Genomic DNA, 27,356 nt, shown 5'->3' with positions numbered 1-27,356 from the left:
CCATTCAGCAATGGAAATATGTATGGACGGCAGGCAATCGATTTGGAAAATCAAGAACTTAAAGATCAGCTGTGGAAATTATATCAAATCACACGACATACGAGTTTACGTAATTAGAGGGTGGTTACGGTATATTAGCGGTCTAGAGGTAAGGTTATGAGGTGTTTCTCTCAGAGAGCAGACAAATTCGCTTTAATGGAAGCCTAAATTGGGATGTTTCTGAAAACATATTAATAACTGCTGATCCAATCAGTGACGGATAACTGTAATCGGTCATATTACGCAGCCCTATAGGTATTTAAATATGTAGCTCCTATCAGAGTTATGAGGTTTCATTCAATCAACCTATCTCGGTAAACTTTTATAAAAATCGAGCTTGACAATCGTTAATCGTTTTCCGATAGTTTAAGTTTATCCACTTCAGAATTATCAATTTCATTATTAATTGGTTTCTATAAATGCAAACTCTTCATCGGGGGATAAACGACGCGTTGCCAAAAATTTCTATCATCTATCCGGTTCGAGTTGGTATTTTTATTTGAAGGATATCCTATCGGACTTCTTACCTGTGTAAATCGAAGGATAATTTATAATTACGGAAGTCTTTCAGTTTGACAGCTTTCTCCAAAACCGTTTCAGAAATGTTTTTTGTCGCTATATCAATAAGGAATTTAGTGGTGTTTATATATAAAAATAAAAATTAGAAAATTCCACAGAGCGACATCTAAGTGTGATAATACTTGTTAATGGTGAGTGAAGTTGCTAATCTGCATTTGCAATATTATAGTATCTCAGCGCTACCCTGTATCAATTAGAATTTATAAATATCCCATTCCCGTAATTGAATACATTTGCTATAAATGGTTTCATGATATTGTCTTCTTCATGATTTTGCACATAAAGCAAAACTATTATTGGCTTCACTGTAAATATGAAATGTAATATCTTTTTTTAATATTTTCATATATAATCAATACTATATGCATTTATTATAATTTTGATATATTCTTAATAACTATAGTTTGGCTTTCAACCTTTGCGTTTACTGACTGCTGCCTCATCTGTTGACTTACGTACATTCCTTAGCCTTCATTTCGGAAGGCAGATGTCGCCATTGTAGTGTCAGCCATTCCTGAACGCTTAGTACAAACAGCTGATTGCCGGCGCATTTATAATTCATTCAACTTATATTTTGATACGTTTTTTACCAGCTATTAATTATTGTATATAAAAATGTTATCACAAAGTGCGCGTACGGTAAGTTGTAATACATTTAATTGTTTTAAATAATTATAATTAAAGATTTCACACGCTTTTAGTTAATATCGCCGTTACGCATGGCGTTGAAGCAAGTAGCACGTTGTAGCTCCAGGGAGGCCGGTCCAGCTCGTGTGGAAAAAAGTGTGTGCTTTGCTAAATTAAATTATTATTAAAATAAATAAAATGTAATTACATTCAATTTCAGCTGTTAACAATGTTACCATACTGGGACGCGTTGGTGCAGATCCACAATTGCGCGGTTCCGTTGAGCACCCGGTTGTTATGTTTTCTGTGGCCACACATACCAATTACAGGTTATTGACATTTAAATTATTGTATATTATAGAGCTTGTCAAATTGCCTATAAATTATTATAATTTATAATCTTAAAAAGTTTCTATACTCTTATTTTACTATTTACAACTACTTATGCTATTATTTCATACAGATATGAGAGTGGTGACTGGGCTCAACGCACCGACTGGCATCGTGTTGTAGTTTTTAAGCCCAACTTGCGCGACACAGTTATGGAACATCTGAAGAAAGGTCAACGCACAATGGTGCAAGGAAAAATAACATATGGTGAGATTACCGATCAACAAGGTAATCAAAAGACCACTACCAGCATAATAGCTGATGATGTAATCTTCTTCCGTAACGACTCGTGATCGCGCGAAGCAAAAGCCTTTATTCACATTATTACTTATGTTAATGTAACATATGCTTAAGCTTTAATGGTTAAAGTGTCGGAAAGTTCAAAAAGTTTCCTCTAGTAAATAGAAGTTCACACAATTAAATATCATCACGCCATAATGGTTAAGAGAAATCATCAATTCACCAGCTTTTTATTACTTAATAAATTTGTGAGTGTTTTTTTTTTTTTACTTAATCAATTTTCCATCTGTAATCGGTTCGAAATTTATTTACTTTTTATGTGTGGCTGTCATACTGGAAATTTGTTTAAAATCGAAACTGGCGGATTTAACACTGGTCTGCATATTTGCATATCACCATAGAATATCTTTATATAATAGATTTGAAATAATCTTCTGAATTCAAGACCGCATGTTTGCTGGACCATCACCAATCGGTTTGCATAAAGTGGGCGGCGCAGAGTGTGATCTAGATTGACGCGAAGCAGCGAGATGTACTATGTATGCAGTTATAAGAAAAATATGTGAATGTATAATATATAAAATTATGAATACAATAACAACACTGTAACTTCACTCACGCAACGCCAGCTGTAACATGCCATCGACCGCATACATCTTTTCAACTAAGCTATCCAGATTGTTTTCGGTTTGCTTCAAAGTACTCACATGACAATCCAATATTTTGCTAATCTATAGTATAAATATGCAAACACTGAAGTTTAGACTATAAACCGTTAGGAGAAAACTCATGCACAACGCACTGTGTTAAACGGACTACTCATACGCTGCGCATATGGTTGTAATTCTTGAAACTCATTCATAATTAGTTGCAGTTGTGCCATGGAGTGATCAGTATTCTGCAACATTTGCAGCATACGTCGTTGTTCCTGCTGCTCGCGTACAATTGGACAACCGCATGTTATGCCGGCTGCAGTCAATGGTCGATTCGCATAGTCTTCGAGCGCTTTGATATTGCGCTCAAGCAAATTTATGTTCGCTTCATTCACTGCCACTTCATGTTCGGTGGCGATCACTTTTTCTTTGAGCACCTCCATTATACCGTTGATCTCGATAAGCTGCAATGGTTTTAGTGTGTTTTAATTTATTTTTATATTCATTGTATTAAATATCACTTTCTGCTCATTTTGTATGACTTGTTTTTGTAAATCGTGGACAGCCTCGCTTTTCGTTGCGAAATCGGATTGCAGCGATTCAGTTTCACTCGCCAACCACTTAGTTAGCATTTCCAAATGACTGAAGCGCAGTGGCTCCAGTTGTTCGGAATTTGTGCGTTTCGAAATTACACCACAGAATTTTGACATTTTTACAACTTTTTTAATTTAATTATTTTTTATTAATGATAAAAGAATTTTTTTAGTAGTAATTGGAGTTTGACAATTTAATATAAATAATTAAAAGTCAATCATAATAAAGTGTGGGATAACCCAGTAATAACTTGGGTAGACAGTTCTGTTGTTATATGGTGAAGTTGTGTGATATGGGAAACAACAACAAACAGGTAATTTTTTGGAAAATCTAGTCGCTGTTGCTAACTTACAGGGAAGTAATTAAATAAACATTGCATATATATTTACTTTTTAATAAATTTATTTTAAACAGTAATAACCTTCACTATTATAATTTAATCAAATGCACAACAGTTTATCATATTTATATATACAAATACATATGTAAGTATGTACATATCTGTATATTTATATTGTAATTATTCCACTAGAATCAGGTGTAATAATCTAATTTATTGCAACACTTTTAATTTGTTATTCAAACCGATGCATTGCATGTTTGTATGTGTTTAAAAGTACACATTTACATACATTACATACATTTTAGATGGACACTTGTAAGGCGCTTATTACTGATTAGGTATGACTAGACGGGCAAATCGCACTTCCATAAAAAATCGACGCGCGTCATGCATATACATATATAGTACACAAAAATACAAATATGTATGTATTCATAAACGCACATCAGTAGATTCATATTTGCAGAAAATTTATGCACATTTATATGTACATATAAACTATATTTTCGAAATGTGCATTTTCGTAATGCGTTCATATTAGATATTTGCTTGACAATACACATTTGGGTCATGGTATTATTGCCGTTAATTTTGTTTTACTTACTTTATTAAATCTTCTTTTTCTTTTTAATATAGATACATATATTAAATATAATTTAAATATTATATATATTACATAGGGTTTAAAGTTAATAATGCAAAAACAGTATATTTAATATTTATATTATATTTATAATATTTAAATTTAACACACCTATTTTTCATTTAGCACTCATTTTTCTAATTTACTTAAACTCATAAGTAACTTATACGCCCTGTACACCACACTGCCATTAACAAATAGCTCTTATTAGTTGTTTTTAAATACAATTAGCGTATATTTTCATAATATTTATTGTGGTAATAAATACTTGAGTAAATCATTTAATAAAATTTATTATTACAATTATCGGAGTGTTGATTTTGAGTTAGATGCTGAAAAATAAAGTGTTAAAATAATAATTTTCATAACAATTGATAATAAATAATAATTAATAAAACACTAATTTACATAAATATGGCGTTGATGGTTAAACAAAAAAAAACACAATCAACACAATCTTCTATTAACATATCTTATTAAATTGTGCGAGTTTTTTGCAAGCATGAATTTGTATGAAATCTGAAGTAGCTTTCTTGTGATTTAAAATTAATATTTCTTTAACCAAATGTGCTAAATTCTATATAAGTCACACAAATATGAAATATTCTAAAAAAAAAAATATTAATCACCACTTTCGGTAAGACAAATTTAGAAAACATTGTTCCGGTAACAACGTGAAAAAAATCATAAATAAAAAATTAAACTTAAATAACTCCTTTTTATTAATCCGGTAAAAATTAAGAGCAATAAATAAATGCATTTCTCTGGTTGAGCGCCTATTGTCCTATTTATCTCATTATCTCATAATGAATCCCTCTTTTCAAAATTAATATGTTTTTATACTCTCGCAACTAAGAGATTATTATAGAGAGATTATTATAGTTAAGAGATTATTATAGTTTTTTTCACATAACGGTTGTTTGTAAGTCATAAAACGAAACGAGTTAGATATAAAGTTATATATGTAAATCAAAATGATCAGGATGACGAGACGTGTTGCAATCCGGACATCTGTCTCTTCGTCCGTCCATCCATGCAACGGATAACTTGAGGAAAAATTGAGATATCTTGACGAAGCTTGGTACATATGCTCCTTGGGAGGGTTGCTATTGGCGAAATCGGACCATTGCCACGCCTATAAAATAACTACGCACACTTCCCATACAAAGGTTAGGTTGAAAATTAATAAACGTGCATTACTCACTAACGAAAAACATCAGAAACACTAAAAGTTACGGAAGAAATGGCATAGTAGAGCTGCACTCAGATTTCAAAAAAATGGAAAATGGGCGTGGCCTCGCGCACTAATGGGTTAAAACCCATATCTCAAAAACTACTCGAGCCGAATGAAATTCGGTACATAATCTTGACACCCTGATAACACGGATGAAAATGGGCAAAATCGGTCCACAACCACGCCTACTCCAATATAAGTCAATTTTGAATTTCATCTATTCCTCCACTTTATAATATATACTATTATATATTAGGAACCAATGAAGTTAGCGGAATAACAACTTTACTATTTACTGTTTTTGAGCTATGGCATTACTAGTGGAAAAATTGTCGAAATCAGACTATAACTTTTCAAAGCCCCAAATATTGAACATGAAGTAATTTTTTACCGAAAATTTCGGTAAATGTCACAGATATTTTAATGTAATTCAGAGCAAATTTTTTTTCTTCCAATAGTGTGTCTCTGTACCAAAAATTATTAAAATTGGGTCATAACTTCCACAAGCTCCTATATTCCTAATTTTTTAGGTTTTTCAAAAATACGGTAGGCTTAATTGCGCATATATCGGTTAATATGTGAGATATCTTAAATTAAGTGAGCGTTTAGTGTTTGATATAGTGTACCTTGATGGTGAAAATCAGTGAAATCAGTTCAGGAATTACCTCAGCCCTCATATGTATGTATGTGATTGGCGTTGCAACCGTTTAGCCGGTTATAGCCGAATCGACGATAGTGCGCCACCTGTCTCTCTCCTTCGCAGTTCGGCGCCAGTTGGAGATCCCAAGTGTAACCAGGTCGCTCTCCACCTGGTCCCTCCAACGGAGTGGAGGCCTTCCCCTTCCTCGGCTTCCTCCGGCGGGTACTGCATCGAACACTTTCAGGGCTGGAGTGTTTTCGTCCATTCGGACAACATGACCTAGCCAGCGTAGCCGCTGTCTTTTTATTCGCTGAACTATGTCAATGTCGTCGTATAACTCGTACAGCTCATCGTTCCATCGTCTGCGGTATTCGCCGTTGCCAATGTTCTGAGGACCATAAATCTTGCGCAAAATTTTCCTCTCGAAAACTCCTAGTGTCGTCTCATCTGATGTTGACATCGTCCAAGCTTCTGCACCGTAAAGCAGGACGGGAATGATAAGCGACTTGTAGAGCTTGATTTTGGTTCGTCGAGAGAGGACTTTACTGTTCAATTGCCTACTCAGTCCAAAGTAGCACCTGTTGGCAAGAGTTATTCTGCGCTGGATTTCGAGGCTGACATTGTTCGTGTTGTTGATGCTGGTTCCCAGGTATACGAAATTATCTACGACCTCGAAGTTATGACTGTCAACAGTGACGTGGGAGCCAAGACGCGAATGCGCCGACTGTTTGTTTGATGACAGGAGATATTTCGTCTTGTCCTCATTCACCTCCAGACCCATTCGCTTCGCCTCCTTATCCATGCGGGAAAAAGCAGAACAAACGGCGCGGTTGTTGCTTCCGATGATATCAATATCATCGGCGTACGCCAGGAGCTGTACACTCTTGTAGAAGATTGTACCTTCTCGGTTTAGCTCTGCAGCTCTTATAATTTTTTCCAGCATCAGGTTAAAGAAGTCGCACGATAGTGAGTCACCTTGTCTGAAACCTCGTTTGGTATCGAACGGCTCGGAGAGGTCCTTCCCAATCATGACGGAGCTTTTGGTGTTGCTCAACGTCAATTTACACAGCCGTATTAGTTTTGCGGGGATACCAAATTCAGACATCGCGGCGTAAAGGCAGCTCCTTTTCGTGCTGTCGAAAGCAGCTTTAAAATCGACAAAAAGGTGGTGTGTGTCGATCCTCTTTTCTCGGGTCTTTTCCAAGATTTGGCGCATGGTGAATATCTGGTCAGTTGTCGATTTTCCAGGTCTAAAGCCACACTGATAAGGTCCAATCAGTTTGTTGACGGTGGGCTTTAGTCTTTCACACAATACGCTCGATAGAACCTTGTATGCGATATTTAGGAGGCTGATCCCACGGTAATTGGCGCAGATTGTGGGATCTCCCTTTTTATGGATTGGGCAGAGCACACTGAGATTCCAATCGTCAGGCATGCTTTCTTCCGACCATATTCTGCAAAGAAGCTGATGCATGCACCTTATCAGTTCTTCGCCGCCGTATTTGAATAGTTCTGCCGGTAATCTATCGGCCCCCGCTGCTTTGTTGTTCTTCAATCGGGTAATTGCTATTCGAATTTCTTCATGGTCGGGTAATGGAACATCTGTTCCATCGTCATCGATTGGGGGATCGGGTTCGCCATCTCCTGGTGTTGTACTCTCACTGCCATTCAGCAGGTCGGAGAAGTGTTCCCTCCATAATCCCAGTATGCCCTGGACATCGGTTACCAGATTACCACCTTGGTCTCTACATGAGGATGCTCCGGTCTTGAAACCTTCGTTAAGTCGCTTCATTTTTTCATAAAATTTTCGAGCATTCCCTCTGTCTGCCAGCTTCTCAAGCTCTTCGTACTCACGCATTTCGGCCTCTTTCTTTTTTTGTCTGCAAATGCGTCTCGCTTCCCTCTTCAGCTCTCGGTATCTATCCCATCCCGCACGTGTTGTGGTCGTTTGCAATGTTGCGAGGTAGGCAGTCTGTTTTCTCTCCGCTGCGAGACGGCACTCCTCATCGTACCAGCTTGTTTTTTGTCGTTGCCGAAAACCAATTGTTTCGGCTGCAGCGGTACGCAGTGAGTTTGAGATCATATATATTTATTATAATTTTTGTTATTCTATTGCACTTTATGCCAAATGTATGGGTCAAATCGTGTGTTATCTGAATAAAACTACATACATCAATAAATTGTGAGAGTATGAAATGTTCGGTTGCACCCGAACTTAGCCTTTCCTTACTTGTTAATTTTTTTTACTTGAAGTGCTGTAAATTCTGGCTAATAGAGGAACGGCAGGCTATATGCTTATCAAAATATAGAACAGCCTTGTTTGAAGCCACGTGATGCAATATACATATATAAACAAAAACAAATAATCATGAACGTAGTACTTGTAATAACCATCTTGTATGTCTTCTCACACAGCATTGGCAATAAGCGACAGCCAACAGTTAGTACGCGCAGCAAATTAAGTATTTCGAGAGCGATAAAGTTAATAAAACCGCGCTGCCTAACGCCGCGAATGACGTCATTGACAGCGCCAATAATGTGCGCATGTGTGTGTGAGTGACGCCACTGATGCGGCCATAATATGGAGCGCCGGCAGATAAGCGCATCCATCAGCTAGTGTACGCCAGAAGAGTTAACAAACGGTCGAGCTGCATGGATTCTAAGCAACGCGGAGAGCGCGTAAATGTCAACGGCGACAAGCTGATAACTGACGACGCGCATAATGTTGGCTGTCGGTTTTGAAGTGAGCGTCGTGGCTTTTTGCACTCCAAAGCGGCAGGCGCGTCGTATAACGCGCCGCGTGTTATCGTCTCGTGAGTATTTTGCAGCGCATTTTTATTATTTTCCAATTCAAACGCGCACCAACACACATACGCGCGCAGTTGTGTTAGCTGTTGAAATATGTGTTGACGATGCGCGCCACGCTGTATGGACTTTATGCTGCCGCTCGTTGTTTTGGGTATAACTCTAGACGGTGTCGCCGCGCGCACGCAGTTTCATTGTGGCGCTGACTGGTGGCGTGTGCTGAAGCCTGTGGCGCTCCGTGTTCTGTTTGTGTACCGCGTGCAGCAGTAGATCGCACACGCGCGCTTGACTCTACTGGTCGGTAGTCAAATACTAAAATACTTAACTTGAAATTTTGGATATTGTGATAAAATATTTCGAAAAAAATGTAAAATAAAATACAAAAAATTAAGCAGACATATTTTACATTTATGTTACATCATTACCGTTGTATAAAATTTGAACAATTATTTTTATTAATATTGTTTGCAAAATGTTTCGTTGTTAGTAAAAGTGGTTAGACTAGTTTTGTATTTGCGAAAGCGCGTTTGCTGATTTACCAGCGAAAATTAATTTAATTTGTTTTCATGTGTTTTGATTTATTTTGAGAAAGCATATACGTGTAGCCAGAAATAATAATTAAACGTTTTGTCATGCTGACATCAAAAATTCAATAACAGCTTATAAAAAAATAATGTTATTTTACTATTCTCAGTGATTATTATTTTTTCTTAGTGATAATTTCTTTTTCTTAATGATTATTATTTATTTTTGTTTATTGTTATTTATTCTTTTTAACAAAATTTTTGTAACAAAAATACAGAGTTGCTGCTGTTAAAGTTCAAGGTGAAGTGAGTGCAAAAAAAATTTACTTTTTATTGTGAACCAAAACTATAACCTCAAAAATGGCTGTGGATTACGTACTTGAAGACCTAATGGCTAAACTTGGTAAGTATGTACAGTGATTCTAAGTACAGTGAAGAGTCGTCACGAAGTATATACAGTATTAATAAAAGTACTTACAGTTTCAAAATCAAAATTGAAATTTAAAAATAACAACAAGAAGTGTGAATATAAATAATCATGTTGTATACTTTTGTTATCAGCGTTGTTTAATAAAAATACATACACTTCCATACATATTATGTATATAATGTATGTGTGTAACAAAAGCTCATGCGAAACGAAGGCAAGCGAAATGAATAAAAATTTTTATATTACATTCAAAAAATAAAAGAAAAATTAAATTAAATTTTAATTGAAGAGTTCGCTATTTGAAAAGATGGCATAATCTTTCGTCCAATATAATTCTATAATAATCAAATTGGTATGTGACATTCTTCTTCGATTATTCGTAAAATTGCATTTGAGTTCAAATTGGGAACAATAATTTTTTCAGGTTGAGGATTATAGTTTTATCAAGTTGAGATTTGTAGTCTTCTCAAGTATTTTTCAATTGAGAATTTTAATTTTCTCAAGTATTGTAGTTCTATGTTTACTAAAGTGGAGAGAGGATTTGTTTTAAGTTGAGTGTTATAGTTTTCTCTAGTTCTCAAACAGAAAGTAGTATTTTGAACAACGTATCACGTTCTGTTCTCTGATAATATAATATAATAAAATTCGTACTTACTACATTATTTCGATCCCCATTCCCTTAACTTAATTACTGTCACAAAAAATTAAAAATTTTATTATTGTTTATTTCTATTCAACGCAATTGAAAAATATAAAAATAATTGGAAATTTTTTGGTACACTTTTTGTAGAGATTTAAAGTCTGGATCTTGTGACAAAAAATCAAAACATACATATTTTACCCAACTTTTGTAGATTAAATAATAATACAAGGTATTAGATTTTAATATGAATATATATGTACATACATATATACTCGACTTTAAAACCCTTGGCATTGAATTCCAACTAAACGAATGCGTTTTCAGAAATACCCAATTTGGTAAAGAAAACCAACAAATATAAAGAAGGATAAACTTTTTTTTTATCAAACTAGCTAGATTCGTAATTTCTCTGTTAGCAATGTCTGAGTGTTGCTCTCATAATAAAATGAAATTTACGTAAGATAGTACTTGTGGTCATAAGCACAACAAAGTTAACCATTGACCTTCCATATAACAGTTTATGGATAACTCAACAAAGTGGTATAACCGCTTGCTATTCTTGCCATATTGTATTATGCTAATTTAGACCAGTTGTTTGTTCGTTTCAACTAAACTTTCATTTCATTCCACAATGGCATTATCAAAAGTAATAAACTTTACAATCATTTATTATAAATTATCAGAAGAAAATTAATACTGTCTCAAAGTACCAGATTTCCTAACTCGGAGATTGGCTTATTTATATTTGCTTGATGTTCTATAGGAATAAAATTTTACTTTCGAAAAAATATTTTGAGATCAAATATTTGAGAAAAAATCACAGATAAATCAGATAAATTTTTTCATTTTAGTTTTTTTGGGTACTTCTGTTCTAAACTTTTACAGACACAATCGTTTGAATGTAAATACATATATATTTTATTCCCTCATTATTCATTCCAGTTATGTTTATTGTACCATGTGCCTAATAATAGCTTCACTCCGTCTCATTCTCCCACAAGCTGTTCACTCAGCCTCTATAAAATTTATTTTTAATTCGCCAACTATCATAAATTAATGGTGCATTTTATTTAAAATTCTAAATATATATATAATACATATATACAAGTTTATATGAGTATCATAAATTTCTAACACACATTCTAACTGATCCACTTATAAATGTAAATATTTGCAAACAGTGGAAATATTCAGAAACAACATTTATTACATTAAACGCCTGACTTAATTAAATATTTATGCAAAAAATAATGTCTTAATGTTCTGTATATTTCTTTATATATGAAGGTGTGTCTACGGAGTTGTCTTATCAGCTGAATTGTATATGTAGCTGCTGGTATATCTACAGTCGCAAATTTCTCTTGAATTCGTATTTGTTTGCCACGCGGTTAATTTGTGGCTTATCAAAGCGAGAACATGGAAACAGATCTGCCAATATATATACACATATTACTTTTGGCGGGAGTGTACTGCCCGTCATATGCTTCGCAGATATATACAGGGTGGTACATATTGTGATTACTTTCTTTTACTTAATCACATGTCATTTTGACAATGACAGCTACAGTAACCGGCGGAAATTTTGAGAGAAAGGGTATAAAAACTCTCCGAGAATAAGTGAAATAATGCTTATCAATTGACTTCTTTAGACGAATATATAAAAAATCATCCATGACATACAGCTAGGTTCTTCGGAAATTATATAAAGAGTACTCGTACAATGAAGCTAGTTTCGTAAAAAATAATCGAAGTCGAGCCATAATAGTAAAAGTAATACTTTTAAATTTTCAAAATTAACCACCATATTGACCACCTTATAACTAGTACATACATTGTATATATAAGTAAATACAAGTAGTCTGATAACACATTTTTTAATTATACACTATGTATTAGCTATACTATGTACAGTTAATATTTTAGTTCAAGGATTGGATCTTATCTATCGAGTGTATTATAAAATCCCAAGAGGCCTTATGATTTCGTTTGAAGTGTTTTTTCTATAATGAGATAATGCGTAATAAATAAATGTAGAACACATATTAAATACCGATTTGTTTTGATTAATATATGTTTTACATCCGCAAAAATTAATTTTTATTAAAATATATTTTTTTTGTTTTTTGTGTGATCAAAATTTAACACTTCAAGTTAGGTTAGTAACGGTACTATCAGCAATATCTACAGCTTGTACTACTCATGTCAAGTGTAGTCAAGTGTTTTGCATGTTTTAATGAAATACGTGTTTATATGTACATATATATTTTCAGTTTTCTTTTAGAAAGTAAAATTCTTTCAATTCTTTAGGCATGGCAACAAAACCGTTTGACTATAGTGAAATTATAGAAATTGTATTGCCGACAGCATTACGTATAGTCTGACTACAAACATTTTTTGTTGTACTCGTAGATTTTCTACTTAAATTTAGTAGTTTGCCACCTATTTAAAAATAATTACTGAAATCATATTTTACAACGATATTTGGTAGAAACAGAAGTGATTTTTGAATTTGTTTAAATTATGTTTTGTTTAATATTTTCAATTAAAACATTTTTGGAGAATGTTGCCACCTGTTTCAAATGTTTTCAAACTTTTATCAATGAAACAAATTAAATTCTTCCAATATTGACAATAAACTAAATTAGCTTAAAAAATATTACCTGGAGATATTTGCTTGAAAAAAAAAAGTTTAAAATTTTGAATTCATTCAAATATGCCACCTTTCACTTTAAATAATTCTTCTTTCAACGAAAATATGAATTAATCAGAAAAGACAGAAAAGATTTATTCTTAAATTTACATATATACTCATACATAAGTATACAGAGATAATATTTAGTAATGCTAATTGAAATCTGTAATCCGCGTATTGAATTTTACACATGTTTCCATTGTGTTTATTTAATTATCTCAGTTCATTGTACTTTATATATTTGTAGATAATATATGCAAATATACTCGTATATGTGTGTCAATACATTTACGCATGCCAACGTTCAAGTTTTCCACATTGTTTTAATTACGGAACGAATTGCTACATTATTTATTTTTCATGTGTCTAGAATTAAAAATTTTAAATATGCGCCTATCACATTTATACATACATATGTATATACAAGTATATTAATATATTCGTACAAAATAGGTATATAAAACTTATATTTACGCATACATTTTCAAGTTATTTCTGGTCCCTGTAGTAAAAAAAGCAAAGAAACTGCCAGTCATAACAATCTTGTAATTATATACATACGATTATGTACTTATAATTAACATGCCCTGCAAGTAAAACATTTGTATATCAAAGTTTTCTCTAATAATTAATTTTTATTTTAATTTTGTATTATTAATTTTATTTACAGTATTCTAAAATTAAATTATTCAAACAGGTGGTAATGAAGTCCCAACAAAAGTTTTTTTATTTTGTTCTCAAATGGCAACCTTTCTCCAGAATAATTTTAACTTTAAGCTTTCCTAAATTGATCCGATTTGATATCAATATTGTTATAATTCGTTTATCTTATAAAGTTATTTTAATAAAACTATTAAATATATGACAACTCTACTCAAAAATTGTTTTCAAATGTAAGCCTTTAAAACGTACTACAATTTAATACCCATATTTGAATAATTATCTTATATTATTAATTTAATCGAATTATTTTTGAACAGATGGCAACTCTTTGAAAACATTATATGCAACTCAAAAAATAATTCCAACTGTAAAGTGCTGAACACAAAGGCGACGACACGACACGACGTAGCGACGGCTGACCACAAATGCCGCTTCGAAGCCAGCGTCTTGAACATTTTGAAGACGGCAGCGACATATCAAACAGCAATTTCATTGTTGCCGTACTAACATCTTTCACTTCAATAAAATTTACATATTTAGTTTAAAGTGAAATTATTTACGCAAAAAAATTTAAAAATGGTCGATTTATTTGTTTTAAATAATCGATTGTTATTATAAATGATATATCAAAGTTATTTTACGTTTCTGCAGACAAAATAACGTCATACTTGTTAGAACTTTGAATAATTTTACATTTCACATATTAGTGGCAGCTTTACAGCGGCCATTGTCGTCGGCAAAATTAGAAACATTTCTAATTTGGCGGCAGCGAAGACTTCAACCCTTTTGTCGTGAAGTCGTGCTGTTGTCAAAAAATCTGTGCCCATATGAACGCGTGTATTTTAATATTTGACAGATGTCGCTCGTCGCTTGTCGTCTTCTATGTGTTCAACACATAAGCTGTTAAGCTTATACCAAACAAAAGTCTCTCTTCTTTTATTATTATTATTTTGTTTAAAAGTTCCACACAGGAGACCAGATCTGATAAATAAAGCTTTGAACAACTAAAGATCCTTAAACATTTCCAGTATTGAAATATAACAATTTTTAATATTTCAAGCATTTTGAAAAATTCTGAAAATTTTTTCAAAGTTCCGAAATCATATTTCGTTCTCAACAATCATTAATCAGTTCATCAATATATTTTTCTGTCAAAGCGTATATTCCCTTAATTAATTTTTTTTACAAATACTCAATACTTAATTGAGTGACAGATGAAATCCCCTTTTACCTAGAATGTATGTGAAAAGTGAACAACGTGACCATCACAAACCCGTTTAACCACTTTCAGAGTTAACATTCTGAAATCATAAATGAAGTTATAAATTATTTAATAATTATTTATTTACATTATCATATTATATACTAGAAATGTTCTGCGAGTTTTCTTAACTATTGAATATCAATATGAAATAATATGATCAATTAATATCATAGACATGTATATTTTGTAATTTGTAAGTTTTTTAAATCACACGTTTTTTAATTTATCTTGGGAACTTTTCCAAAATCGACATATGCTAAAAATCCAACATTCGATCTTCACTTATTTATGAAATGTGTATGAGACACGTGTATTAAATTCAGCTCCCTTAAAAACTTTGTTCTAATTCTTACAAATCTGAACTTAGCCGATTTTCTTATTAATCCAAGTTGTATATATAGTAAATTACTTATCATTATCTTACTTGTACTGATACATGTAGTTGTAGAGCTTCGTGTATGCCATCTAATGAATATGAACCACTTATTTAACCTTTTTAATTGATTTGCAATTTTAATTAACTAATCTCATTGCTAAAACACTCACGTTTAGAAAATGCGCAAGTGTGAGCTTAAATTATTGTTGTACTATAACGGTGTACATGTATTATATGGTATATACAATGTTACTGTGTGTTGTGAATGTAATTTTCCGTATAAGTAGAATATATTATTTATGCATATAAATTTGACTTTGAATTGCATTTGTATATTGTCTAGTGCATATTCGTTTTTACTTTGAAATATACCGTTGAATAATGCCTATAAGCTTTATGATCCGTTACGGAGATTATGATATTAATGGCCAAACAATTTGTTTCTCACTGATTTGTCTATGTCTATCTATTGAGAGGGATTAGAGCAGCTGTATACTCTAAATTAGTTAATGAGAACCAGAGTTATCGGTAACTGTCTGGCTTCATTGGAGATAGCTTCAAAATGTTTAAAAGCCAATTTGATTTGAAGGCATTTGGTATCTGTGATAATTTGGAGGTCTACATTACTGGTGATGTTGGCGATAATCACTCTGTATACTATAGTAAATATATAAAATGTTCAAGTCTGTTCTTAGTTTCTTTACAGATCTTTTATATCATCCGTCGGGCCGCCGATGCCGATGCCGATTAATCGGCCAGTTGGCAAAGTATCGGCCGATGCCGATTCTTTAATTAATTAATTTATTTAGTAAACTTAGATACTAAGTAAAAAATCAGTTCATATGTAAATATGAAGCTGTTTATTAATTTAATTAAAATTCAAAACTAAATAAATTATTTTTATAAGATATCGATATAAAAAAAAGTTATTCGCATTTTCTCAAAACAAGTTGCTACGTCTATGTATGTATAACATTTTTCCGTTACGAACAGAAAAAAAATTTTTTTGGGAAGTTCTTTTGCATGCACCACATAATCCAGACCAGGACCAATGATTATTACCGGTTCCTGTCTGTGGCGAATGATGTTGATTATGGAAATTTGTCTAAAGAGAAACTTTAAATAGACTCCCACTTTTTTGCCAATAGCAACAAGGGTTTCTATAAGAGTGACATTATGAAATTATTTTCAAAATATCAACAAGTTGTTGAACTAAACAGTGCATATTTGAAATAAATCATTCTAAATAATGTAATAATAAATTTTATACAAAAATAATGAAGTTCTTTATACTAGACCTAAATATTATCATCGTGAGGAAAGATTGGTTCGGGTAAATATGAATCTGTGACTGTGTTTTATAAGGTGAATAGATTAATAGTATTAATATTTTAGGCTTTTAAGAAATCAAGAAAGTAAAAAAAAAATATTATGTAAGTGTATGTCAAAAGGAGTAGAAAGAATCGGCTAAGGATCGGTCATATATGGCCGATGTCGATGCTGAATTTTGTGGCCGATACTAGTCGATGCCGATGCCGAGGCTAATTAATCGGTCGGACTCTAATAGTATTATTTAATTATTTTTTCCTATCATATGTACGAACGAGTATTATAACGCCTTCTCATGGTGAGCTTTGAGTTGGTGATATTTTGCAAAACTCAATTATAGGTACAGTTCTTACCATTGAGATTACTTGTACCAAAAAATTATGGCACTCCATACGAGTCGGTGATCGTGGCGAACTGTCTTAATTCTATTCTACAATCACAGATTGAGATTAGTATAATCGGGCAAAGTAGTTCAGCATTAAATACTTTGAGGCCTTTAACCTTATCTAAGTTACTTATAGTAGTAAGACGAGACAGATAGCTAAAAAATTTTCCAGCTAACAACAGTCGATGGCGTATCACTTAAAATTTCATTATTTGGTTTATTTAGCTGTTTACACATGTACATACATATATAGATACGATATCTGTGCCCTTGTCTAATCGGTAATGTAAATATCACGGCGTTGAAGTACAAGCATATGTATCAGTAAATACTATCTGGCTAAGTATTTAATACCGATATAATACTTCACGACTAAGTGTGATACAGATACTGAAGTGCACAAATAAATGTACATATATAGTACTTAAGCTAAATCAATATGTACATCATATAGGTGATTATGGGATTAAATCTGAGCTCTCTCTATTCTACTGTTTTAATAGGCTTAAAGTTAAATATGCGAAAACAAATGTGTATATAGATACATATATATGATATCATTCAACAAATATATTCCATAATTATAAGTCAAGCGGGTTTACCCGTTAGCCCCTGTTGACACTAATTAACGAACGTATTGCTTTGCTTTGACAAATAGAGGAACCTGAAGCGTTAGACAAATAGGTCGATATTTAATATTGTTTAAATGGTGATTATATAACGAGACGGATAAACCGATTTGATAGAAACGGCATTTATTGATAATGCTTCTAATAGCAAAGCAGTAAATACCTATAAGAGCGTAACTGACCTTTCGTAATTGCTTCGTAAATAGATTACTGTTATAAATTAAATAATTAAAGAGCTTTCCATTTGTTCGCTTAAATAAACTCCTGTACGTACATATGTATGTAAATCTGCTCATGTGTATTATTTAATATCCTCATTAATTTCGAATGATATTAATTACCTTTCCAGACCGCATGAATAATTGCCAATAACTGAGGTTAATTTATAGTTTACTAAGTAAATATAAGAGCTTCAGAGCTGTTTTACTTTCGGGAAAATCTTCATTAAGTACTTGTTGATTTGAGAATCATAAAACTGAATTCACAAGAGAATAATTTCCTCAAGTTTTCGTTAAATATTTTTTTTAAAGTAAGGAATTATTAGAAATTAATAGTAAATGTATTACCCCAAAATAATTACCAATTATTTCAATAATTTGAAAGAAGAAAGTATTCGATGTCGTAGAGAAAAATTTAATCACTAGTTTAACTCCTAACTAATTTGATGACAGCATACAGACTGAGAGAAAATGAAAATATCTACTTTAAATGTCATCTCAAAAACTTAAAGGTTTGAGTAAAGAACTAAACATATTCTCTAATTACAGTCGCACTGATCAATTCACTCATTTAACTAGGAAATATTTAATTATAACAATTAACAAATCAGCGGAAGACGAGACTGGTAAAGCAATTAGGAACGTCATTAATGAATTTGTTTGAACGGTAGCACATGCTCATATCTGAGTCACAGATTCATTAATGTTAAGGTTTAAAAACCATATATATAACGAGACATCTTTTACACCAAAAACAGGCTATATACATACATATATGTATGAGTATATATGAGTAAAACTGTGTGTTCAATTAATTAATACTGCAATTAAATGGCTTAATTTGCTAATATTCAATTAAAAATGTCGCTAAAGTCAAGGCGGTTCGTTTCAAACACGCAATAGCCGACTTCGATCTGTCACTTTTTTGCTCACTATGTTTGAGAGTTAAAAAATTTACACCTGAAAACAATAACGTATGTATGCAGTTGAATAAATACAAGATAGTGACGGATCTCTTTAAAGTGACGATTTATTCGTGCTTTACAAACTCTATAATACTATTTTATTAAGTTCGCGGGATATGGGTCGGATAAGATCATGCTTCGTACTCAATCATCAATCAAACTGTGTTGAGGCGATATAGAAGAGGAGTACATTTAAGATGAGGAGATCTATTTTTCCCTCTCTCTATTTATTATTTTGCTATTTGATATATTTTATGAGCCTATATTTCTTCAACTTTTCGATGAATCAAACTTTTCGGATATTACAAATCCCCGCTGATTGTTCTATGCGTATCAAAGGCAAGAATTATGGATAAAATAGACTCCTAAAGTAAATTTGTTTTCTTGTAAATATATTTTCATATAAGTATGTCAACATTCAATGATCGCCCTTGAGTTCCTACAACACAAACAATGTATGTGTAAATGTAAGAGTAAATTAGTGTGTGTGGATTGTGTCACTTGTTTTAATTGTTCTAAAATGGTCATCTAATTTACAATGATTGTCCCAATTTATGGGCGTTGTAAGTTTATCGAGTATTTTTTTCCATATACATGTGGACATACATATCGACATATGTATATATGATTGTCTCTAAGAAAACTTGTTTAATTAACGCACTCAATTACCACAGTCATCATTGACAGGCAATCAACGTCAAATAACGGTATTGCACCATTGCAACTATTACCCCACTCTATCGTTCCTTCTATTTTTTGCTTTTAGTTCAATCAGTTTCTTTCTATTCTTTCTTTCAGTTCTTTCTATTGAAAAGTGAAGACTGAATTCTAATGAATCTACAAATATTGTATTTATACTTAATAATTGAAAAAATGCGTTTTTATTAATATGTTGACATACAAACTGTCGTTTTGAAATATTACCGTAATAAGTCTAAATTAATTGTATGCAATATGTCACAATAGAGATTTGCTCTTTTGATTTATTAGTAAATTGAATTGAGAGTGGCTTTCAAATCAACTTCATCTAGTTTGTTTGTGACTTCTATTATTATTGTTATATTTATTATTCGAAAAGTAAAATTATGCTTTATTGTTGTTTCGAAAAAAACACAAATACAGAGATATTCAGATATGTTGACCAATTGACAGTCTTTGGCCATATGAAAATCCAAAATCCGTTTACGTAGAAACAACTATCGTCAGAGCGTTGAGATCGCTTACCTTCGTTGAATAAAAATTGTAGATTGTTTCGGTTATATAGAGCCAAACATGAGTTTACTGAAAACACAAAGACTTCGTAGTATCTTAAGTAATTTTGACCACATTGTCGCTATTTTCATGGCGACCAATAGTACATACTTCTAAAGTAGAGGTATATGTAGGTATTTTTGAATTTTATTCAAAACATCTAAAGTAAGAATCTCAATCCATTCTTATGAAGATAATTCTAATGTCAAATTGCGTCTGCCTGACAGTTTCTCAGTTGATTATACTCTTTAAATTTAAAAATTTTCACATATGTTAATACTAGAGCTCTTGGTATTCGACTAATCGACTAACCGAATTAACCGAATAGGGCATTATTCGAATAATAATATTCGGTTTGCACTATTCGACTATTCGGTTAACCGTTCGTTGTCGACTATTCGAATAGTGAAAGTTCATTAAATTTCTATGTTTATTGAAAAATGTGAGACTCATGAAAAAAGCACGCAATTGACATTTTCACAAATGAGAACAAAGAAAAATCAAAGGCTGCTTGGATTTCAAACAACTTTCATTTATTTAAATGCTCGCAGCGGATAATGACAGCAGAAAAACTGTTCGAATAATCGTAGTAGAACGACTATTCGAATAGTCGTAACATTGCGACTAATCGAATAGTACTAACCGGTCAATAATTACATTATATACAGACATATATATGTATATATGTATTATCAAAGTTTTATAAAATCGCATTGATGCCAGAATTGTAGCTAGTACCTTGAAGCTTAAGATTTCTCTAGCACGTTAAATAAGCCAGCTTTTAATTCCATCTATATACATTCTTCTATGTACGTACATACATATGTACTAAACATATGCTTCTGCGTCAGCAAAGTAACAATCGAATTTGTTGAAAGTTGTAATTAAATTTTTATAATTTAATTTCAAGGCTATTTACTCAATTTACACGAGTAATGGCAATTAGAATTATGCGCGGGGTCATTAATTTATTATATTGCTATAAAAAAACGATGTGTACTGTAGCTATCATAAATGATTTACATACAAGAATTGTAAAGTGAGTGGTGAAGAGCTTCACTGTGAGGAATAACTTGAATTTTTTAATATAATTATCTTCAAGGTTTTCAGTAATCTATAGAGTATATTAATGTTAGTATAAAAATCATATAATATATTAATAAAATTATAATAAAAATGATAAATACTATAATTTAAATAAACAATAATATTGTAATATAATAAAATAACATTCACACCTTAGTAATTGTTTGAGCTTCACCTTATAGATGTCGAGTATGTATGTATCTAAAAATACATATACAATATGTATATATTTACAAAAAGCGGAAAGTCTTAGAATCCCCTATATAATGGCCATTAGAGTTATAATAGATTTATATACGAATTGATTTTTTTCCCTGCTGCTGGTCTAATTAAGTTCAATCAACACATACATTTCATACATACAAATAATTGTTTACTTACCTATGACAACTTTTGCGTACAAATTTGAAATTTATTTAGCTTGTTTACACTTCTATAAATACAGTAACATGACAAATCGATTTGCAAAACAGAATTTTGTTAATTTTAAGTGCCAGCCATTGCAATTGTTTTCATTTGAACAATACATTTCGTACTTAAGAATAACCGTTTCGAATCGCCACTTTTCTGCTTTTCTCGTACTTTGTTAAGTTCAATAAACTTATTTAAAGTGACATAAGCGCTTGCTATTCTATCTCTATTTGATTATACCAATTTATAATATTTATACCAGTTGTATGTTTTATTCGCTAATCTTCAATGATTTAAAAATCTACTTCATTATTAACTATAACAATTTAATATTTTCTAAAAACAAATTAATTTTGACTCCCTTAATTTAATTCATTTATCAGGCATTCGACTAATATACATGCATATGTATATACATATGAAAGTAAAGGCCAATACAAAAAATTTGAAAGTGCGGACCATATTAATTTATAATGAATATTTTTCGCATTTTAAATAAGAAAAAAATAATAATATGCGAATTTCATGTGATAAAATTGTATAATATTTGTAAATATATACATACATATATTTAATTGCATATTATGCCAGTACTGTTGAAAGTTAAACAGTTTAAACTTACTATAGTGCAAACTAACCGTGACCACAAATATACATTTTTTTCTATAAAATTTCAAGTTAACCACATTGGCGGTATATTTAAGTGAACGTTAAACTAGTAAGTGGTTAGACAAATAGCTGTATATACTTACATATGTACATTGAGGAATAAGACAGAGAGTAATGCATAAATACGAGATATTGAAGGAGATCTACTCGCGTCATATACTTTAACAATTTGAGTGACAGTTTAGTAATTACGCCTACATAACGTTTATTATATATTCACATATAAATGTATTGCATATTTAAAAAGTTGGCCAGAAAATGTAAGAAACAGAACTAAATAAAATCATTTGTATAGATGAGGGTAATAAATAATGAGTAATTATCAAAAAAAAAGTGTTCTAGAAAATCTCAGTCTAAGGTGCACCAAAATTTATTACAATAATTTTTTTGGTGATATTTATCTACAGATTCTAGTCAAGAAATATATTTTTTCATGTTGTCGTCAAGATTTCAATACAAGAGATTCCATTATGTTGAACTACTCTAGTAAAAATTATACTATATGTACTCTCATTAAAGCCTAAAAGTAGGCAACGGAACAAAACGCACTGGTATTCACACTCATAAACCTTGACTGATAGCTAATTTTTTGGATTTTTTAAATTTCAAATATAATTTCAGATTCATAATGAAATAAATTTTATATTAAATTTTCTGTCTTCATTTTGCCACTACTTGTGATTGAGCATTGCTGAAGTGGTATAACTGTTATATTATTATATCCGTCTATTATTTCAATTCTACTAACTGCCTTTCAACTAGCCACTGAACAAGATCAAAGGCGACATTTTCTTCGAATAAATCTTATATATTTTTTCAGATTTCATCTCGAGTAGTTATAGTCATATCTTCCACTAAACTATATGGAGACGATCCATTATGAGAGTTAAGAACTTGTATTTATATAATGATTTCAACACACAATTCTTTTAAATTTTTCGATAATGAACGACTCTTTTGACCGTTGGTGCGATGTTATTGCACTGACCCAGCTTATTTAGCTTTCTTTAAGAGTTCAAACTTTTAAGTCGGGCTTTTTTATGAAGTCAATAAATCGTCCTCGAAATGGGGTATTATATGACGGCGATTGCCGCTTTGCAATTAATAGATCCCATTCCGTTTACCTTCAAAGTTTTTCTAAGCCAATATTGATAATGGAAAGTGAACGAAATAGTACAAAGAATAATGTAGATCGTTATTATTATACTGAACGAAATAATTAATAATTAATTTTTATTATTACTTAGTGTTTAGTGTTCTATCTTGATCTTTAATACACATGTATTTTTATTTGATTTCAAATCAATAATGACAAATAATTTTACAACCAATTGTTATTTGAACTTTCTACTTTGCAGGCGAGTTTGGACGCTATCAGGCTATACAATTCTTTCTCCAAGTGCTCTCTGGCCTAACGGCTGGTCTGCATATGCTCTCGCTAGTTACCATTGCCGCCGTGCCAGAACATCGTTGCTTCATTGAGGGCGTCGACAATAGCAGTTACTCCTTCACACCTTGGAACTCATCGGCCATACTCGCAGCGATACCGTTGAAACCCACAGGCGAGCTGGATAACTGTCATATGTACGATGCGCAAAACAATACAGTCGCGTGTACTTCGTACGTCTACGATCGTACATATTATCAAGACTCACGCGCTATCGATTGGAATTTAGTATGCGATCGCCGATGGCTCGGTTCTGTGGCGCAAACTGTGCTAATGTTGGGCGTGTTTACCGGCGCCGTGACTTTGGGTGGTCTAGCCGACAAAGTTGGACGTAAAACAGTATTCTGTTGGTCGGCGCTATTGCAGTTGATTATTGGTGTCGCTGTGGCATTCATACCGGAGTATTTTTCATTTATGGCAGCGCGTTTCTTCCTGGGTCTTTTCGGCTCGGCTGGCGCGTATATTTGTGGCTTCGTACTCACCATGGAACTGGTGGGTGCTAGTAAACGTACCGTGTGCGGTATTACATTCCAGGTGCGTATCATACGTTTGTACTTAATGCTGAATTTAGACTAACGGTTAAAATCTCATTTACAGACTGTCTTTGCCGGCGGCATCATGTTGGTAGCTGGTTGGGGCGCACTCATTAAGGATCGTCAGCTGCTGCAAATTATTTATGGCCTACACGGTGTGCTCTTCCTCGGCCACTGGTGGTGGTTAGATGAATCGCCCCGTTGGTTATGGATGCAGGGACGTGCTGAAGAGGCGGTCGATATTGTCATCAGAGGTTTACGCATTAACGGCTCTGGCATACCGGTGGATAAGAATTACTACGTACAGAAAGCCAAACAACAGACTGCAGTAGAGGAGAAGCCCTCCGCCGGTTTGGGTGGTCTCTTCAGCACACCTAATTTGCGTATGAAGACACTTAATGTGTGCCTCTGTTGGTTTGCCAACTCGCTTGTCTATTACGGACTCTCACTCAGCGCTGGCAAATTATATGGTAACCCTTTCCTGATACTCTTCATTATGGGTCTCGTAGAATTCCCCAGTTACTTTACCATTATGGTTGTACTAGATCGTTTGGGTCGTCGCCCCATCACCAGCACGCTTATGATTGCCGGCGGTCTATGTTGTATTGTAACGGCATTCATTGCACAAGGTAGCAACTTGTCGACAGGGATTGTGATGATGGGTAAACTGTTTATTGCCGGTTCCTTTGCTGTAATCTACAACTACTCGGCTGAGCTGTTTCCAACGGTTGTGCGTAACTCGGCAATGGGTTTGGGTTCCATGTGCGCGCGTTTATCCGGTGCACTCACACCACTCATCACCCTACTTGATTCCTTTGATCCGAAAATTCCTGCCGTAGTCTTCGGCATTATTTCACTGTTATCTGGTTTTTGGGTTATGTTCCTGCCGGAGACAATGAACCAACCCATGCCCGAGTCGTTAGAAGATGGTGAAAACTTTGGCAAGGGTGACACGTGGTTCGCACAATGCGCGGGTCGTAAGCCCAGAAGGGAGAGTACATATCTAGAAGACCCTGAACAGATGGTGCCACTGAAAACGATTCAGAAATAAGAGACGAGTACCTAAAACAACGCGTTCGCTAAACGCAATTCACTGATATTCGGCATTATTGTTATACATACCAATGTATGGTATCTTCTATCAAATACTATTATTGTTATTACTTCTTAGATAAGTAGTAAATTGTTTTCAAATTGTTATCTCGACTTAGCGTTGAATTTCCTTTCACACCCCTTACAAGTTACCTACAAAAAAGAGATAATATCGATTATATTTTATGACGATGCTTTCCGAGCACTTACATATGTATAGCATATTGTACATTCCCGTTAGTTACGAACAAAACTGAAATATTTTCTATAATTACATATTTTGATAAAACAATATAATAAAATTAATATAAACAATGTAATAGAATTGATGCTTTATTTGGTAATGAAAATGTAAAAGCTGTCTGGATGGATACGAGGTGGAAAGAACTTACACTTTATCCTCGTCTGATCAACTTTAGGTAGGCTGAGAACGCTTGGATGTCATACTGTCGCTGAATCGGGTGAATAGGCTGAAATCGGTTTCGCTCACTTTTGGTGCCTTTCGTCTCTCGGTAGATAAAATAAAATAATAAACCATTCAGAAGTCTGGCAATTTGTTACATCATTAGGGAACACCATTAGCAAGAGAAGTTTGGTCGAAATATAAGATTTAATGATTCTACCGAATATGTGTTACCTCAACAACAGTTTATTTGAACGATGGACCTCATTATCTACGTTATCATTTAACTCCTTTTACTGAAACTTCGTGCAGAAACTTGTATGTAACATTATTAATTTAATTAATGTACATATTATAAGGGAGCTGTGGGACGGCATATCAAACTCCTTACGTACAGCTGCAACCGAAACCATTGGTTTTCGGAAAAGCCAAAAAAACAGCTGGTACGATGAGGATTGTCGTCTCGCTGTGGAGAGAAAACAGACTGCCTACCTCGCAATGTTGCGATCGACCGCAACACGAGCGGGATGGGAAAGATACCGAGAGCTGAAGAGGGAAGCGAGACGCATTTGCAGACAAAAAAAGACAGAGGCCGAAATGCGTGAGTATGAAAAGCTTGAAAAGCTGGCCGACATGGGTAATGCTCGAAAATTTTACGAAAAGATTCGACGACTAACTGAAGGTTTCAAGACCGGAACACACTCCTGTAGGACCCCCAGAGGTGATCTAGTTATTGTTGACCAGAGTATACTGAGTTTGTGAACGGAACACTTCTCCAGCCTGCTGAATGGCAGTGAAAGTACAACAACAGGAGATGGCGAACCCGATTCCCCAATCGACGACGATGGAGCAGATGTTCCATTGCCCGACCGTGAAGAAATTCGAATAGCAATTACTCGCTTGAAGAACAATAAGGCGGCGGGGCGATGGATTACCGGCCGAGCTATTCAAATACGGCGGCGAAGAGCTGATAAGGTGCTTGCATCAGCTTCTTTGCAGAATATGGTCGGAAGAAAGCATGCCTCACGATTGGAATCTCAGTGTACTCTGCCCAATACACAAAAAGGGAGATCCCACAATTTGCGCCAATTACCGTTGGATAAGCCTCCTCAACATCGCGTATAAGGTTCTGTCGAGCGTATTGTGTGAAAGACTAAAGACTAAAGACTGATATTCACCATGATATTCACCATGCGCCAAATTTTGGAGAAGACCCTTGAAAATAGGATCGACACACACCATCTCTTTGTCGACTTTAAAGCTGCTTTCGACAGCACGAAAAGGAAATGCCTTTATGCCGCGATGTCTGAATTTGGTATCCGCGCAAAACTAATACGGCTGTGTAAACTGACGTTGAGCAACACCAAAAGCTCCGTCAGGATCGGGAAGGACCTCTCCGAGCCGTTCGATACCAGACGAGGTTTCAGACAAGGTGACTCACTATCGTGCGACTTCTTTAACTTGATGCTGGAAAAAATTATAAGAGCTGCAGAGCTAAATAGATAAGGTACAATCTTCTACAAGAGTGTACAGCTACTGGCGTAGGCCAATGATATCGA

General features: G+C 33.5%; 3 protein-coding genes across 4 annotated transcripts; 2 read left to right on the top strand and 1 right to left on the bottom strand.

Annotated features, from left to right (window-relative positions):
• Positions 1-1,097: 1,097 nt before the first annotated feature.
• Positions 1,098-2,093, top strand: LOC105216684 (single-stranded DNA-binding protein, mitochondrial). The gene is made up of 4 exons (XM_011191301.3): positions 1,098-1,257; positions 1,320-1,401; positions 1,466-1,574; positions 1,709-2,093. The coding sequence occupies exons 1-4, from the start codon at positions 1,234-1,236 to the stop codon at positions 1,926-1,928; spliced, it is 435 nt and encodes a 144-aa protein (XP_011189603.2). The 5' UTR covers positions 1,098-1,233; the 3' UTR covers positions 1,929-2,093.
• On the bottom strand, positions 2,077-3,330 carry Gspatt00005691001 (Anamorsin homolog 1). Its single transcript, XM_011191302.3, has 4 exons — positions 3,050-3,330; positions 2,678-2,992; positions 2,495-2,606; positions 2,077-2,410 (listed from the first exon to the last, which is right to left on the bottom strand). Exons 1-4 carry the CDS (start codon positions 3,236-3,238, stop codon positions 2,316-2,318), a joined length of 711 nt encoding a protein of 236 aa, XP_011189604.1. The 5' UTR covers positions 3,239-3,330; the 3' UTR covers positions 2,077-2,315.
• Positions 3,331-8,935: 5,605 nt separating this feature from the next.
• Positions 8,936-25,719, top strand: Orct_7 (organic cation transporter protein). Of its 2 annotated transcripts, none has more exons than XM_011191299.3 (4): positions 8,936-9,084; positions 9,590-9,714; positions 23,681-24,303; positions 24,367-25,719. In XM_011191299.3, the coding sequence occupies exons 2-4, from the start codon at positions 9,672-9,674 to the stop codon at positions 25,351-25,353; spliced, it is 1,653 nt and encodes a 550-aa protein (XP_011189601.2). In that variant the 5' UTR covers positions 8,936-9,084; positions 9,590-9,671; the 3' UTR covers positions 25,354-25,719. The 2 variants fall into 2 exon arrangements, with proteins under 2 accessions (XP_011189601.2, XP_054081773.1); XM_054225798.1 differs by lacking the exon at positions 8,936-9,084 and adding an exon at positions 9,130-9,154.
• The last annotated feature ends 1,637 nt before the right edge of the window (positions 25,720-27,356 follow it).

The sequence above is a fragment of the Zeugodacus cucurbitae genome, chromosome 2, assembly GCF_028554725.1.
Source record: "Zeugodacus cucurbitae isolate PBARC_wt_2022May chromosome 2, idZeuCucr1.2, whole genome shotgun sequence".
In the NCBI taxonomy this organism is placed as follows: Eukaryota; Metazoa; Arthropoda; class Insecta; order Diptera; family Tephritidae; genus Zeugodacus; species Zeugodacus cucurbitae.
This window is presented reverse-complemented; position numbering and strand designations above follow the sequence as displayed.